The following is a 16,857-nucleotide window of genomic DNA, read 5'->3' on the forward strand; positions in this document are numbered from 1 at the left end:
AGCAGGGTAGGTCCTATGAGGAAAGGTTGCGGGACCTGAACCTGTTCAGCCTTCAAAAGAGAAGGCTGAGGGGGGATCTTGTGGCCTGTTATAAACTGGTTAGGGGGGATCAGCAGGCGCTGGGGGAGTCCCTGTTCCCCCAAGCGCCGCAAGGAGTGACCAGGAACAATGGTCACAAGCTGGCGGAGGGAAGGTTTAAGTTGGACATCAGGAGGCGCTACTTCATGGTCAGGGCAGCTAGGGTCTGGAACCAGCTTCCAAGTGAGGTGGTGCAGGCTCCCACCCTGGGGGTTTTTAAGAGAAGGTTGGATGACCACCTTACTGGGGTCATTTGACCCCAGTACTCTTTCCTGCCATGGCAGGGGGTCGGACTAGATGATCTGCTCAGGTCCCTTCCGACCCTAGAAACTATGAAACTATATTTCTATTTACCCAGAGGGAGGGCTATGATTGAGGTATATCTATAATTTAAGCCTGGATAAATCTTTGTTATATATATGGGTATAAGTCACATTATTAAATATACTAATTCATTTCATTTAATTTTGACAAGGAAATGATAACAGACAGCATCCACAGAGCTGCTTCTGGAAACAAAAAAGAAATTCTGAGCACAATTAATCTGAACTGATTCCAATATCCTAAACTCCTTTGTTGCCATCAGTCTTCACATAATTGCTAATGTCAAAGGTTAAAATGTTATCTTTTCCCCAGAAATCCTTTAAAGACAGTTCCCATTGGATTAAGCACCACCATTTACTTGAATTAATAATGCTGGTATACATTGGTTAAGATGATTCCTATTTAAAGGGCTGTAGTCATTCAAGAAGAAAAAGTGTGGGCAAAACAAAAAAAATTTTGCAGAATGCCTAAACCCAATGACACTGTAATCTAAGAGAAATAGCTTTACAAAAATCTCAGTCACCGTGATGCCACAGAAGTACTCTGTTGTATATATCCAAGCACAGAACTGTGAGGGATAACAAAGCCCTTATAATTGTAACAACTGTCATAGACTTGAATTATATTTGTAGCTAACATATGAACTTTATGAACAATTTTTCATATTTGTCCTAATAAATGTCAAATTTTTTTGAACATCAGCTACTGGCACTAATTAGCTTATAAAGGACCAACATTGTTAGATTACAAGCTAACTGCTCCTTAAATCATGTCTAGCCATGAACTGTCTCAGCAATGAACTGCAAGCAACAGCGTGTTCACTTGTCAAATAGTAGTCTGCATAACATCATTTCATTTTTAAAGACTAAATTTATAAGGAAATAAATCTTTTAAGTGCCAAGTAGTAATTGCTACTTAAATATCCCAAGATCTTGCTCTTATTTGCTTTTACAAGCTGGCTTACATCACCAAAGCTCTTCAAAGATTCATATCTGTAGAAACAGTTTCTCATGGGTTGATCCAGAAGGGAATCAGGCCACCCTTAAATAATTGAAACTATATTCCTATCAAATGCACGTAAAGACATTAAGACTTCATAAGAAAAGGAAGTGACAGGTAATACCTGGATAACTGGTTTTCTGTATTGTCAAGCCTTAGCTGAGAATTATTAGCAGGGGAAAAAATGGGAAGTGTCACTTTTGTTAAACAGCATGTGGTAAAGGACCATGAACATGTTCATGTCTTCACTTTTGTTCAGTTATTGTTTAAATTTAAATTTGACTTCAAAACACCTGCTGATTTGACATTTAGGACATGGACAGAAAATGTACAGTAGCACAGTGCTAGTTTATATTCTACAATACTGGGGGCAGCAAAGAATTTTGGAGGGTAATTCTATTTCTAATTCTAGTTGGTAGTTTTAATTCTATTTACTTTCATCTTTGTCAACCAACATTTTCATCTTGAGGCTTTTTGTTTGCTTGTTTGTTTTGTTTCTTCCCCATTCTCATAAATTCAGTTAAATCAGTGAAGAATCCATTCCTCCTCCTTCCAAGTAATATTAAAAAGAAGATCCAATTCTCTGAGAATAAGCTAACCACAAGCTTTTAAAAACTTATTTAAAAAAAAATATATATATATAACAGAAGGAAGTACCAGTTATTTGACTGTATGTTAAAAAGACAGCATTTTAAAACTACCTCAGATGAGATGTTCTCCATACTGCATTGTCTACCTGAGGTTTGGAGAGAAGGGAAGATATAGAGTGGATGATTGATAGGTGAGAAAAGCTTAGCAGAGTTCCTGCAGGCTTGGCCACAGGGAAGGATCCCATTTGACTCACTTAGTAGATGTGCTGCTTGCTAATCATGGCTGCACCAATGTGGAAAATATAAAACATAACTTTCAGAACTGTTGACTTTGAGATTCCTTCATAGAATTCTAGTTTTGTATTTTATGGTAGAACACGGCTTGTGTGGGTGAAGAGCAAGTGGTCAAACAGTTGAGAAAGAAAAAAAAAGCAGGTTTAAGACAAAAGTTAGTATGGTCTTGCTTTATTCACATCAGAAAGAGGAACAATTTGAGGGGAAAGAGATTAATGGAGATGGAAACTAGGGGTATGCAAAGCGGGTCATATTCGATTCAGATTTGGATTCGGCTCAAATCAGGGACACTGATTCGATTAATTGATTCAGATCACTGTCCCTGATTTGATTTGGCCGAATCCAAATTGGAAGACTCAGTGCTGGTTCAGAGAATCAGTGGTTCAGACATAGATACAGCTTTAAAAACTTTTTCTATATACCCTGTGGCAGGAGGTGTGGCTCATGATCGCTTCAATGCTGGAGCACATGGAGCATCCCACAGGAGTGTGGGGGGACCCTCCACATGTTCAGTCTGCTGGGGAACATGCTGGGGGGCCCCCACACTCTCCTCGTTCAGCCATAGGGGGACCCCAGGTGCCCCCCCCACCCAGACCCAAGAGGCACCAGTGACCGAGCCAGAGGGGGCACCCCCCCTCCCTCCCTCCCCATCCCCCCTGTGCACTCCCCAGACCCGGAAGCGGACTGGAAGTGCTTCTGGTCCACTTCTGGGTCTGCTGTCGAGCGCACTGGGGAGCCCCCCGCACTCCTGTGGGATGCTCCATTTGCCCCAGCAACGCAGCACTCACAAGTCCTTGCTACCTAGAGGTATGTAGAAAAATCATTTAAAGCTGTGTCTATGTTATGTCCGAATCTCTGAATCTTTCCAAACCAATTTGGAGGGTTCTGATTCAATTCAAAGAGATATGATTTGGAGATTCAGCCACTGAATTGTGTCAAATCTCTGCCAAATCAAATCAGGGACCGAAACGTCACACAGCCCTAATAGAAACTGAAGTGACCTGAGGAGGACAACAAAAAGTACTATAAAAATAATTTTTCACCAAAATAAATAAACCAAGTGGGGCTTGCAGTTTCCACTGGATACTTGAACACCCTTATCCTGCTTTTAAAACTTTGACTTCAAATGAAACCCCTCAAAATCCCCAAACTGAAACTCCACCAAAACTAGTAAGTTTCACAAGATGTGAATGAAAGCTATTAAAGATCACTTTGACACAGCGTTCACATACCAAAAAACAAAACAGGAAAGGTTTATATAGTTTCAGATTTTGATGTAAAAGTTCTGAATTTAACTGGTTTTGAGTTTCTAAATGCAAGCTTCATGAGCTAGTAGAAACTACAATGCTCATTAAATAAAGGAAAATAATTTTTATATTAAAAAACCCCACAGTCCCACCTCTGCATTTTATGGATACTGGAAAGAAACACTGTTGAGCCTATGGGGCAAGGACTTTCCTCTAACCTTGTCCACTAGGGTCTTTGCATTTCATTTGAAATGCAAGAACTAAGTTCATATATGTTATATGCTGTTTGCCTACATAGAATGATGGGGAATAAAGGTGTCACATGACAGTAAAATGCTTATTTACTCAAATTCTATATATTTTCATCTTTTTCCAAAAAAATGCATGAGGACAAAATGTTCATCTCACATGATTACACTTTGGTTAGGCACTCAAACATAAAGGTTATTCAAAATTATTCCTTTTGGATCAGCAATTATTGTAATTTACTATTATTATTATTATTGATAATAATAATAATAATAATAATAATAATAATAATAATAATAATAGGCATCCAGATTGGAAAATTAACTACAAACATGCCAGTAAATAAATAACTGAATGACTAATCTTCGGTAAATAAATAACCTACAATAACTGCAAAACTGTTTCACATTAAGGGACTTGTTTGTCTCTCTGCCTTGAGGGATGGCACCATGGAGCAGCTTGATTATATCATCAAGCACTTACATTTGCAACCAGACCATTATTAACCAATATAGGAAATCAATTTCAGGCTAGCAAGTACTTTTGAATAGAGTATGTATGGCATGTGGAAACTACAGACATTCTCATTTCCTTTTGAAAAGCTTGCTTATCATTCTGTTTGTCAAAATATAGGCATTTCCAGTTCCCACACAACAAATCCCTGGCAGTAAAGCACAGAGTTTTGTAAATACATTTACAGTACCACCATCTAAGAACAGAAAGTCTATAAATAAGGCTATGGACACATGTTCATTGCCAGCATTATGGAGGTGTCCGCACGTGCACAGTATCTCTGGATAAAATGCAACAAATCCTCCTTAAAGGCATGATCTCCAACCAGGTGGTAAGTGGGGATAGTTCCCTTTGCTCACCCAGTCCCCAAAGGAGACTTATCCCTGAGGCAGGTAGCTGTGCCAGAGAAGCTACCTCCAGCTGAGGCAGAGTTGTTGCCACTGCTGTGGATGCACCATCAGTGCTCCTGCAGTGTTGCACATGAAGGCAACAGTTTTTACTATAGCCACTGCCATAGGAACACCAGCAAAAGGGCATTTGTCACTCTAAAAACACAGCAGGTACCCATATGCTAACTATCTTACATTTGAAAATTTAATGGAGGCCACGTTAAAATAAATTCTCTCTCAATTTTCAATAGTCACACAAACGGACAGATCTAACTACTGCAACTGCAGACCAGCTTTGATTTCAATTGTCATTGGACATTTGGTGTAAGCCTAATTCAAGGCACAAGCCTATATAGGCCTGCTGCATATATGTCCCAAGAAGTACTTTCACTCAGAGATATGAATACAAAAAAAATCAACAGAAGGAAATGAGAAAAGAAATATTATATCATTGCTTAAAATATCAGGTCATTGCATTAGATACAAAAATTGATATAAATAAGCCTGCACTAATTAAAATATTTCTAAAGTTACCTAACAAATATGTGACATAGCCTAAATAGGCAACTAGGAAAGCCTATATACCATATTTACTGGCATTTTGCTTTCATGGTATCTAAGTGAATTAAGATAAAAAAAAATAAATCTATGAAAACAAAACTAACATCTCTGTCCAGAATTCGGCCTGTGCTGTTTAGGAACAGCCTCTGGTTGATAGGATCCAGGATCACCCAGTAATCTATGTTGTCTTTTAATGACAGTTCTATTGTTGGATCAGGTCCTCCTGCTCTCCCCTTGATCAGCATATTGTCCACTAGGATAGTGCCTGCCAGGAAAAAAAAGAGAGAGATTATTGTAAACCGTTATGCAACAAATTTCACTATATGTTAATGATTAACATTAATTGTAATGTTCACATTCTCTTTTTTAAATGTTATAATTTTATAAGTGTGTGTGGGAGGTTAACCAATCCACTTCCTCTATGTAAAATAATATATACTATTTTGAAGAGCTCCAGAACAAATTCTTACAAAATACAGTAAATTTTATATTGGGGATTAGACCTACAATTTTCTGTTAACGTGAATGCAATTTTATCCCTCCACCCCCAACCCCTCCAAAAGGCCATCTATTAGTCACAAAACTAACTATGGTTTCAATTATTCAACATTGACTTTCACTAAAACACGACACCTCAATTCTTAGCAGAAGTGAAACAGATAATAGTATTCAACCAAAACATAAAATAAAATCAATGCTCAAAGTATACATAAAATTAGTGCTCATGAGCCAAACAGATTACTTATAATGAGCAAGTAGCCAACAGGGCTTCAAAGAGCTTGAGCAATTCAACTCTGACCTTTTTGGTATTTCCTTCAGATCTCTGCAAAGATGTCATCCTGCTAAAATCTGGTTTTGCCAGAAGCATTTTGCATTTTGCTATAACATCATTTTAGAAAATGCTCAAATTATTTAAGAAATTATTCAGGCAACCACTTGCTGCAAAGAGGTAAGCTTGAAGGGATGAAAGATTGGAGAAGTGCCATGGTGAAGCAATGAAGAATTATGGGGACATAGATACACAGAAATGGGGAAAGGGGCAACTGTTCAGGCCAGGGGAATGGGAGATAATTATTAAGACAGTTAACATGGGGAAGATAACGGGTAAATGGATGATTTACCTGCTATCCAGGTAATGAAGCAGGCCCACATTCTCCTCTCCCACGTCTATACTACGGCATAGAGGGATATGAGTCGATTACTTACTGGCCCTTCTGGCAGGTACATATTCCTATTTTTTCCAAGAATGACCACAATAGCATACCACTATAATAAAGCATACAGGAGGAACAGGAGTACTTAGGAGTGACACTGACCTTGCCCTAACATGTCAGCTTTAAACAAATCTTCCTAGGAATTTAAGCAAGATATTTCTTTTGCTTGGTTTTGTTTTAATGCAGTTAAGGTTGCCCTTTCACAATTTCAACTTTAGCAAAGCTTGAACGTCTGAAAAGAAAGAAGCCAACTAAAAATGCTGATCTCTTTTCTAATACCTTGGGGAAAAATTAAAGTTTATCTGATAAACTGATAATGGAAAAGAATCCACATGAGGTGAAGCTGGAGGAAAAAGAGTATTTTGCATTTTTTTAAATAAATGTTATACTTTTAATATAAATGTTTATACAGTTCTATTTGAGTTATACATTTTGTGTCAGGAGAATTATGTTATTCTAAAAATGTATTATGTATTTATAATATATCCTACCACATTCTTTATAATATGTATTATGTACTTATAATATATCCTAGCAGTATTCTGCAGTCAAATCAATGCTAGGATCTTGATAAGATGTTTCTCCGAGCATGAACAAAGTTATGGCCATTCATGATTTTAAAAAGCACCTGTACTTCTGTTAAGGAAACCTGTGCATGTAAAAGGCTATAAAGAACTACTTTTGTATTATAATAATGCTCAGCTATAGTTATTTCAATCACAGTCATTTGTTGAAGTGTTGAGAATGGGATTCTGTAACTACCGATAAATAACAAATACAACTATGGTAAGTATAATTAGAGATTACATGACAAATATGGATGGAAAAGCCAGAAACATATACCAGCTACTACAAGTGATAAAGTGCAAATGAGCAACATTCAGGGTTTTATGCACATCAGTTTCTAAGTTTGGGGACAGATGATACAATAATATTGCTTTAAAAGGTTGAAGGGAAATGTGTTGCTACAGTTCAGCTGAATCTGCTGTAACTGTTTTGTCTGTTTAGTGAAAGCTAAATAACAACAATTTGTCACATATTTCATAAATACAGCATATATTATTTCAGTTTAACTTTTTTAGCTAAGGAATAGGAGCAGGCAGACAAAACCAATACAATTGATCAGTAAACACATGAATACAAGAAGTTAGCCAACCATACCTTATTAAAGCAATAACATTGTTAGTCCGTTCACAGTCTTTGGCTTTCATTGCTGTAGGTACTGCTAAATGATTAAATCAAACTGAACTTAATTATCATAAATGATGATAAGAAGAACAATTTACATACAAGAGAGAGATCAATAAAATTAAGGCTTTCCCTGGGAATTCTGGTACACCTCCTTGCTTTCAATATCTTTTCAACCCAAGCTACACAAATCAGGAAGTTTGTCTACTTTAAAGAAAAGCAGAACTCAAGCCCTAAGCTGACTTGTAGCTAACTATTTGCCTACTACAGAAGCCCAAGTTTGTCCTTTCTTTTTCTTTCTTTTGTTTGCTTTGGGGTTGGTTTTTGTTTGTTTGTTTGTTTTTTGTTTTTTTCTTTTTTGGTCCATATTTTTAGGGAGACTATATCAGTTATAAAAAGAAAGAAAAAACAGATGATGTTGTAACTTGCAGTCATAGGCAATACGTAGGGGGGGCACAGGGAGGCACGTGCTCCCCCCTGAGATTGGCCCTCACCGGCCAGGCAGTGGGGACACTGAGAGAAGCCGGTACTCCCAGACTCAGGAGGCACAAGTCACCTGTGCTTGCAGTATTCGTATCTGGCCAACATCATTCTACTACTAGATCCTAGTGATTTGACCCACATGTGCATGCAGTGCCAAAACCATATCCTACTGCCTGGCTCCCACCTTTGTGGGCAGAAGGGCCTGGTCCAGCCAGCACACAGCTTCCACGTAGGTCTGCTGCTGCTGCAGCTCCCGGGGACCTGCTCTGCTTCCCTGGGGACCTGCTTGCTCTGGGCAGCAGGTAAGGAAGCAGCAGGGGTGGGGCTGCAGCTGGGAGGGAGTGCAGAGCATGGGCAGAGTCTGGTGGTAGTGCAGAGCCCATGCCCAGGGGAAACAGAGGGTGGTGGCAGCACCAAGGTGGGGACCCCTCACACTTTCCCCATAGTGTGCAGCCCTGGCAGGTGGTGGCACCAGGTGGGGCATTCAGGGCACAGGTGCCCAGTGAAGCATGGCTTTGGCCAGCGCTACATATCACAGTGAGAGGCCCAACCGCTACCAGGCTGTCTATATCACTGGCACTCCCTGCCACACTAGCACAGCAGGGAGAAAAGCCTCACATGCTGGAGCCAGATGCTTTCCCTACCATGGCTGCGCACCACCAAAGAGAAGCTTCAGGCACTGGAGCTGGCTGCCTTTCCTGCAGGGGCTGCACTGCAGGGGAGGGAAGCCCCAGGCACCTTCCACTGCAGGGTGGGGAAGGCAACCAGCTCCAGCACCTGAGGCCCCCCATCATCCCTCACACCCACATCCTGCCCCCACAACCACTAACATATACACAGTTTTCCATCATAGCCTATGTCCCCCATACACAGCCACACGCTCTCAGATTCCCCCGCACATCCCGCCATATACACATACACACCTGACCATACACACTCCCACACACACCTCACTATACATCTTCTCTATGCAGAGGAGACAGATTTTACCTTTCTATTGCAGACCTGTCTTTTTCTGCCAAAATTACAATTTCTTAGCCTGTCTCTCTGACATCTCCTCATAGGTTATTAGCTGTCAACTCAAGCTCCACAATCAAGGGCTCTTAATATCTTCTCCCAATAAAATCCTCCCTGCTATCTGCTTTGTCAATCACTCTTGAGAATAATATTAGCCTGACTGTTGCTCAGGTATGGACATCACCTGGACATCATCTTCAACTGATTGAACTCTCTCTTGGTCCTCACATTAATGCTACATCAAATACTTGAAGCTATTTTCCACTTTTAAAGGTATTACCTTTTCTTTCTATACACACTATTACATCTTTTGTCATCTGGTCATCCTGCACAACAAGCTTTTTACTCATCTTGACCAGTGCAACCTCACTCTATTTAACTCCAGACATTGATTTGATTATGTCACATCTTTCTTTATAGCACTCCAACCAGCTCCCCATTCTCCAATCACACCAAGTATAAACTACTTTTGAAACCTATCCCTTGCTGCCCATTATCTCTCATTCATTATCAAGATGTCAAATTCCATTTTCAAACCAGACAACAGTAGACTTCCTAATTTTTAAATACAAATTAAAGGGATTTTATCAGAAATTAACACATTATTTCCTAGCATGGAACACTGATTTTGAATTCTTTGGCTGACAGTATTTAGCCTGAGAGAATTATCAGTGCTATCAATATAGAATGGGTGAATGAAGAGCTGAGTGATCTTAGCATCTAAGCAGCAGAGACTGTACATCATGTGAGTAATATAGTCTAATGCTTATCCCCCAGTGAGAAAGCAGACAAAAGAAGTTCCCAGTAGATAAACAACAGTAGACATGGGTAGTTAAAAAAGGTAGACAGATCGATTCTATGCTCTTGCCCTTTCAGCCAGAATAACAAAGGCAATCCTGAGTGGTTAAAGTCAACCGTTAGCTGAAAGGAAAACTCACAAATTCTGTTTCTAGTCTCTAAGCTGAATTAGCTTCCTTTTTTTCTTGCTCCCCCCCAATTATGTACTTCAGAAAAAGGAGAACTAGCAGGATTTGAAGAGCAAAAGGGAAGGACTTTTTACCCCACCTATGGAAATGCCAAGCCTGCATTGCAAGTTCTCCAAAAGGATGGTGGGGTTTCTCCTGCAATAATTTCTCCTGTTTGTACTCATATTAGACATGGTGTTGAACAGGGGCTGTGAAGAGGGGAAGCTCTAATGAAGCAGTGTTCTCTGAAGCTGGACAAAACGTCTGCCTGCCCCATTTCAGTAGCGTATAAAGGTAGCTGAGCTACAGCTCTGAACAAACAAGTTTCAGTACTGGAAGCAGTTAGAGTGATACTCCACTTGGATTAATAGACACAGTTTCTCAGCTTTAGCATGGATATCTCTACAGAGTACTACAATGTGCTGTAGACAATCATAATAAGTCAAAGCAGAGAGAAATTTCTCTCAGCTGTTAGAAAAAGAACCACAATGCCCTGTGTTCTTTCTACCTTTATCTTCTCCTGGCCATCTTAGAAAGTAAGGAATAAAATCAGAAGAAATTCAACAAAAAAGATGTCTCTGACTGTCTATTGAAGCAGTTCCTGTAAGCCTTTTGTTCAGAACATTAGTTCTAGCTACCCAACTTAAGAGATGTATACCAATATTCTACATCTGGTAAAATTAATTTGAGCCAAATCAAACCCTACAGATCTGCATCTTACCTGATGCTTCAGTCTGGGGATCCTCTTCTTGATAAGGATATTCCATCACTTTTGTGGGTAATCCATAGAGAAGTTAACATATTCAGGGCCCATAACTATTATCCTGCAGAACATTTACTGGGGAAGGATGGGAGACATTTTTGAAGACAGAAGAGAATCTGCCATAACCCCAAACTGTTTAATCCATAGGAATGAGGGATCTCATGATTGCTAGCAAGGAGATGAATGTAGGAGGAGGCCCACACACTGCCTCATACCATTGTAGACATGTAACTGAAGCACTTCCACTCTGCACATTTCTCATTTTTGTAATTTCTAGCTAATGCAATACCATATATTCAGCAGAGGTATACAAGCTTTTCCTACTTCTGGATGAAATATTGTACCAAAACAGAGGTTCATTAAGATGATGAAATACAATTCAGTTGCAGCTTCTGACTCCCTCCATCATCAGCATCCCCCAAGTCAGGATGGCCATAACAAATTCAACCCGAGAAGTACAACTTTTCCCTTAAGGGAAAATGTCGCTGTCCTCCCCACTCCATTTCACATTCTGCATCATGACAAGGTCCCAGTTTGATAAAATCTCAGAAGAAGAAAGGCTGAGGGAAATGTGATGGTGATCCACCCCTTCACTCAAACTAAATATACAGGTATGCAGTTTGTGCGTACAGGTTGCAATTAGTGTAACCCCCATAAAAATTGTATTGTTCACACTCAAGATTATTTTTCTTAATAATAATAAATAAGGTGATGACCACTTACTTGGTTCATGCTTTAGTCCTACTCCAAGCTGCTCCACAAGTCCATTTCTCAATCAGTTCTAAGAAAGTGAATGCCTGGGTACATGCTACCCACTCTTAGGCTTTCCCAAGTTAGAAAGCAGAGAGTCGCACTGGGAGTGCTTCTTCAAAGTACTTCAAGCCATCCATTCTTCTTAACTACTGGGCTTTGGTACAAGTTAGGGTTTCTCTCTCAGTGGTTAAGGCTTATCTCCCAGCAGCAATCCCAGGCAGGAAGATGCCTGTCACAGTCCTACATCTTAGAATGCCTTCTATAAACTCATGTCACCATTATTCTACATAATGGTCATCTGCTGACCATGAGCTTTGGCATTTATAAGTTTTCACGGAGATGTGATACGTATAATTTTAGACAAGCAGCAAAAATATAATGATGAAATAGAAATCACATCTACCAATTCTATGTAAAATATCCTAGGGTCAGGGAACAACTTTGTCTAGTTCACTTGTTCCAAGATACATACAAACGCATAGAAAACTAAACCACTTCTAGTGTTCCATACTTTTAAACATAAACACTGACTTAAAAAAAACAACCCGAAGAGTGCAGTTCCACATTCCACGAGTAGACTATCAAAATGACAAAGCAGAGGCTGAAAAGTTTAGAATTTAATTTTTTTAATGTAGTTATTCATTTTTCTATCAGCCAGTGCAAAGATAATAATATATAGAATCTGGAGCCACTAGTGAGATAAGTCTTGGGGATAGTTCAACTAATATATTATTGCTTGTTCCATTCCTCAAAAGGCCTTAGCTGTAACAATTCTTGAAGGTGAATCTTAGATTTTTAAAATACCACATTACACAACCACAGCAACAAGAGCAAGTGAAAACAGGTACAGCATAGCTACTTTGAGCAGCAGGCTTTTCAGGAGTCAGACTGTTTGAAATAGCAGGAAAATATACTGGTGATGATGCATTGCCTTTAAGAGGACAAAAGAGTGTAGTACCTAAGTTTTTACTAAAGTTTCTGTGGCAGTTAGGGTGGAGGAAATATAAACATAGAAAAATGATTGGGTTTATGTCCCATGTCCAGGTTATAATGGTCAGCACTATTATTGAAAAAATAAATTGGTGAACATAGAAGTATCTTTCTCTATTTTTGTGAGGTACAAAGAGCAAAAATATTTAGTGCCCTTATCAAAATAAATGGAAATATAACAGTATTACCTCCTGAAAGAAACCAAAGCAATAAATAACGTATGTGAAGAACAGATGTTAGAAATCATAATTTGGGCAAGATATGAACACCAATGAAAAATAAATGCAGAGAGAATAAAAAATTAAATTCATTCTTTATGTTTAAAACAGATTAGGATTTTGGGGTAAAGTTTCATTTAATAGCCATCATAGCGACCACAGGGTATGTAAGCTATACAATTACAAAAAATATATAAATGTGTTTGTGTCTAAAATAAACCACTATAAAAACAGCATGCATGTGCACATGCATGCACACACCCACCCACACCCACACACAGACACACACTTGAGTTTTGCTGAAGCCAGAGGAACATACTGGCAAGTACCTTTCTGAATAGGTTTAAGATGCCTGAATTGGGGTCTTAACAAGGATGTGAAATGATTTTCTCTTTGAAAAGGTCACTCTCTTTATCACAGTCTTTCTCTCTCCACTATAATCATTAAAGATTAAAGATTTTATCTTTCCTCTGCTGTCCAAGGCCAACTTCAAGCTGCAAGGAAGGAAAGAGTGGCCTGTGACCAAAATTCATCTGACCAGAGTATTAAAACACATACAGAGGAATGTAAGAATAAAAATTCCACTGAATAGCACTTCTTCTCATGTGCTTTTTTTCTAAAATTTACTCCTGAAGCTGGAGTAAAACTTACAATTTCAAGATTTCACTTGCACTCCCAGACTTAAGTTAATCAGTCACACTAGAACTTGAATACACATAGTTCAAAAATCTGGGTTTGTGTGTAAGATTAAAGTACCACATTATAGAGCTTTAGGCTACAAGTAATCAATAGTTTACTATGCTTTACAGGGACAGATATTTAATATAATGAAGCAAGGAAGTTTGATCATAAATGTCCAAAATCTACACTTTCAGATTTGATGGGGGAGAAGGGCAGGGAAAAAGCACTTAAGTCCAGGATTTAGCACGCTACTATATTTTTCTCATCTTTCAACAATTTCTGTGCATCTTCTGCACCTACCTATTAATTAAATATGTAAATATTGGTGTATTTCATTTGAGAGCATGTATTTTCAAGACTGTGGGTGCATCTACATAAGCAATTAAGGCAATGCAAAAATTCCAGAGCAGTTTGTGCCAGAGTAAACTGCTCATGGGCACAGCATCTACATGTGTACCTGGAACAGCAGCAATTTTAGCTGGGGTGGAGCAGCTCCAAGCTGGCAGGCAGCCTGGGGTGGGGTAGGGGCTCTGGGTGGCAGCGTTCAGTTGGCAGCAAAGGGGCTAACTGGGCACAATTTGTGCCTGGCCATCACTGTTTACATGCATGTTTGATTGCATTTAATGACTCCACCATAAGATAGTACTTTTGTCAACAGTACTATTCTATGCCAGAGTTAATTAATTTATAGAAGAAATCTCATGAGGTTCAATAAGAACAAATGCAAAATCCTGCATTTAGGATGGAATAATCCCATGTGCCGCTACTGGCTTGGGACCGACTGGCTAAGCAGCAGCTCTGCAGAAAAGGATCTTGGGATCACAGTGGACAATAAGCTGGATATGAGACAACAGAGTGTCCTTGTTTCAAAGAAGGCTAATGCCATGTTGGGCTGCATCAGTAGGAGCATTGCCGGCAGATTGAGAGAAGTGATTATTCCCCTCTCTACAGCACTGATGAGGCCACATCTGTAGTACTGTGCTCAAGTTTTGGGGTCACCACTACAAAAAGGATGTGGAAAAATTGAAGAGACTCCAGCAGAGGGGCACAGAAGTTGTTAGAGGCTGTGGCACATGATTTCTGAGAAGAGGCTGAGGGAACTGGGCTTATTTAGTCTGGAGAAGAGAAGCCTAAGGGGTATTTAATAGCAGCCTTCAACTACCTGAAGGGAGGTTCGAAAGAAGATGGAGCTAGAGTGTTCCCAGTGGTGGCAGATGACAAAACAAGGATCAATGGGCTCAGCTGGTAGCAAGGGAAGTTTAGGTTAGATATTAAGAATTTTCTCACTAGGAAGGTAGTAAAATACTGGAACAGGTTACCAGAGAGGTTATGGACTCTCTAATCTTTGAGGTTTTTAAGACAAAGGCTTAGCTGGGATGACCTAGTTGGCAATGGTCCTGCTTTACACAAGTGGGGGCAGGGGGTTGGACTAGATGACCTCCTGAGGACCCTTCCAACCCTAATTTTGTATGAGTCTATGAATTTCAGTGATGGCAGAAGCTATGATCTTCTTAGGAAATTTGCTCAGTCAGGTCCAAAGAAAAGAAATCATCTCTGTTTAAATGCATTTAGGGGAAGCTGGTAGTAGTCCAAAAGGGTCATCAGCTTTGGAATTCATTCTCTGCATGATTCAGTAGAATCGGGATTCTTTTTCACATTCTAGCACAATGCAATTTTTTCCTTTTTTCTGGCACTTATGAGCAAAAGAATAAGTATGACCCTCTTATCACTGAGTTTTCTGTGCCTTAAGCTTAAGGCACAAGATAAATTTGGATCCAGATTCTTCTTACAATGTATTATTCATTAAGATCTAATGCGTGCACGCACACACACACACACACATACACACACATACACAAATATGGTCTAAAATTTTGTAAAGACTTTGATGATTAGAATTCCAAATAGAAAATAATGGGGAAGAAAAGGCACCAAAATGCTATGAACTACTGATAAAAATAAAGGATAATTACTATAGACTTACCAGAGGAAGGAAGAAATAAAACCTGTCCTCCTTTTAGACTTCCAGACCTTATATTTATTCACTGAGCAGTCCTGAAGAGAAGACTGCAGACTGCTAAAGGCCATGAGGAACAATCATTGTTTAAAAATGATTGATTTCCAACAGACATATAAAAATGTTGGAAAATACAAATCACGCTTACTGGAAAGACATCAAGATTATGTGTTAGTGTAAAAGCAAATTCACAGGGAAGCTGAAGAATAACAATTGAGTGCAGCATTATGAAAACTTCTAATCATGCTTTACTTGTGTTCTTTAGCAGATTTGTTTTGTTTAAATCTGCAAGTCCTAGTAAAACAACATCTATATTATGTTACTTTTAGTTACATAGGCACAATTCAAGTTTTCTGTGTCATCTACTTACTATTGTGTGGCTCATACTAATTCTAAATACTAGGATTTCTACTTTTTAAGTATTTGTAATTGAATGCTCAAAATAAATTGATAAAAACTAAACTGAATAAAATAGAGCCTTGAAAAAATACAATGAGCTGCTATTTATTAAAGGGCACTTGTAGCACAACCTATTATGAACATTGCTTAACTCTCCTCATGGAGATGTTCAGTAACTTATGACTTTGATAAAACTTTACTATTTGAGCTTACATTTTATAGACTCAGTAGCTGCCTGAGGCTGACACCCCCACCACACACCTAAAATGCTTCAAATTCTGAAAGATTTTTATCCACTTTAAAGAATTCTTGGCACTATTATAAAATTAATTTAAAGGTCTAGTACACAAAATATTTTAGAAAAGGGACTTGAAATCACTACTGTTTTGAACACAGAGTCAGGGTCCGGAAACTGCCTTTTTGCCACCCCCATGAAACTATAACCAAACCTGTTCAAGTGATACATCTCTAAAATAAATTGTAGGTTACAAATTAGGCCTGTGCAAAGCAGACAGTATTCACTTCTGATTCAGATTTGGCCAATTTGGGGGACAGCAATTCAATTTGGTGATTTGAATCACTGTTCTGAATCGATTCGGCCAAATCCGATTTGGAGATTCGGCTGCAGCTGAATAGGCCGAATTTTCAAATCGGCCTCATCCCCCACCCACTCTCAATGACTGCTCCGCCCGTGCTCCCAGCTCCCAGGTCTTTGGAAAAAAATGCCCCCACTCACTGGCTGCTGCCAGGCGGAGGGGGTGATCCCCACTGCCCCATGCTGTGTGGAGGGCTCTTCCATGAGCCTCCCTGACCCCCTCCTGCTCTCCCAGAACCCCACCCCATGGCTGCCCCACCTGCCCCAGGTCTTGGCCCTTAAAAAAAAAAAAAAAAAAGGTCTGATTTAGCAGCTCCTGCCCAGCAGGGG

At 39.3% G+C, this 16,857-nt stretch overlaps 1 protein-coding gene across 2 annotated transcripts in view; it reads right to left on the bottom strand.

Annotated features, from left to right (window-relative positions):
* PCDH15 (protocadherin related 15) overlaps positions 1-16,857 on the bottom strand; it is a 1,188,119-nt gene that overhangs the window by 834,507 nt on the left and 336,755 nt on the right. For both annotated transcript variants that reach the window (XM_019507771.1, XM_019507770.1), the window contains one exon: positions 5,349-5,509. In XM_019507771.1, coding sequence (XP_019363316.1) covers positions 5,349-5,509 — 161 coding nt within the window. The remainder of the gene's footprint in view (positions 1-5,348; positions 5,510-16,857) is intronic.

Source organism: Gavialis gangeticus, unplaced genomic scaffold (assembly GCF_001723915.1).
Source record: "Gavialis gangeticus isolate Ggan-Ray unplaced genomic scaffold, GavGan_comp1, whole genome shotgun sequence".
Classification (NCBI taxonomy): Eukaryota; Metazoa; Chordata; order Crocodylia; family Gavialidae; genus Gavialis; species Gavialis gangeticus.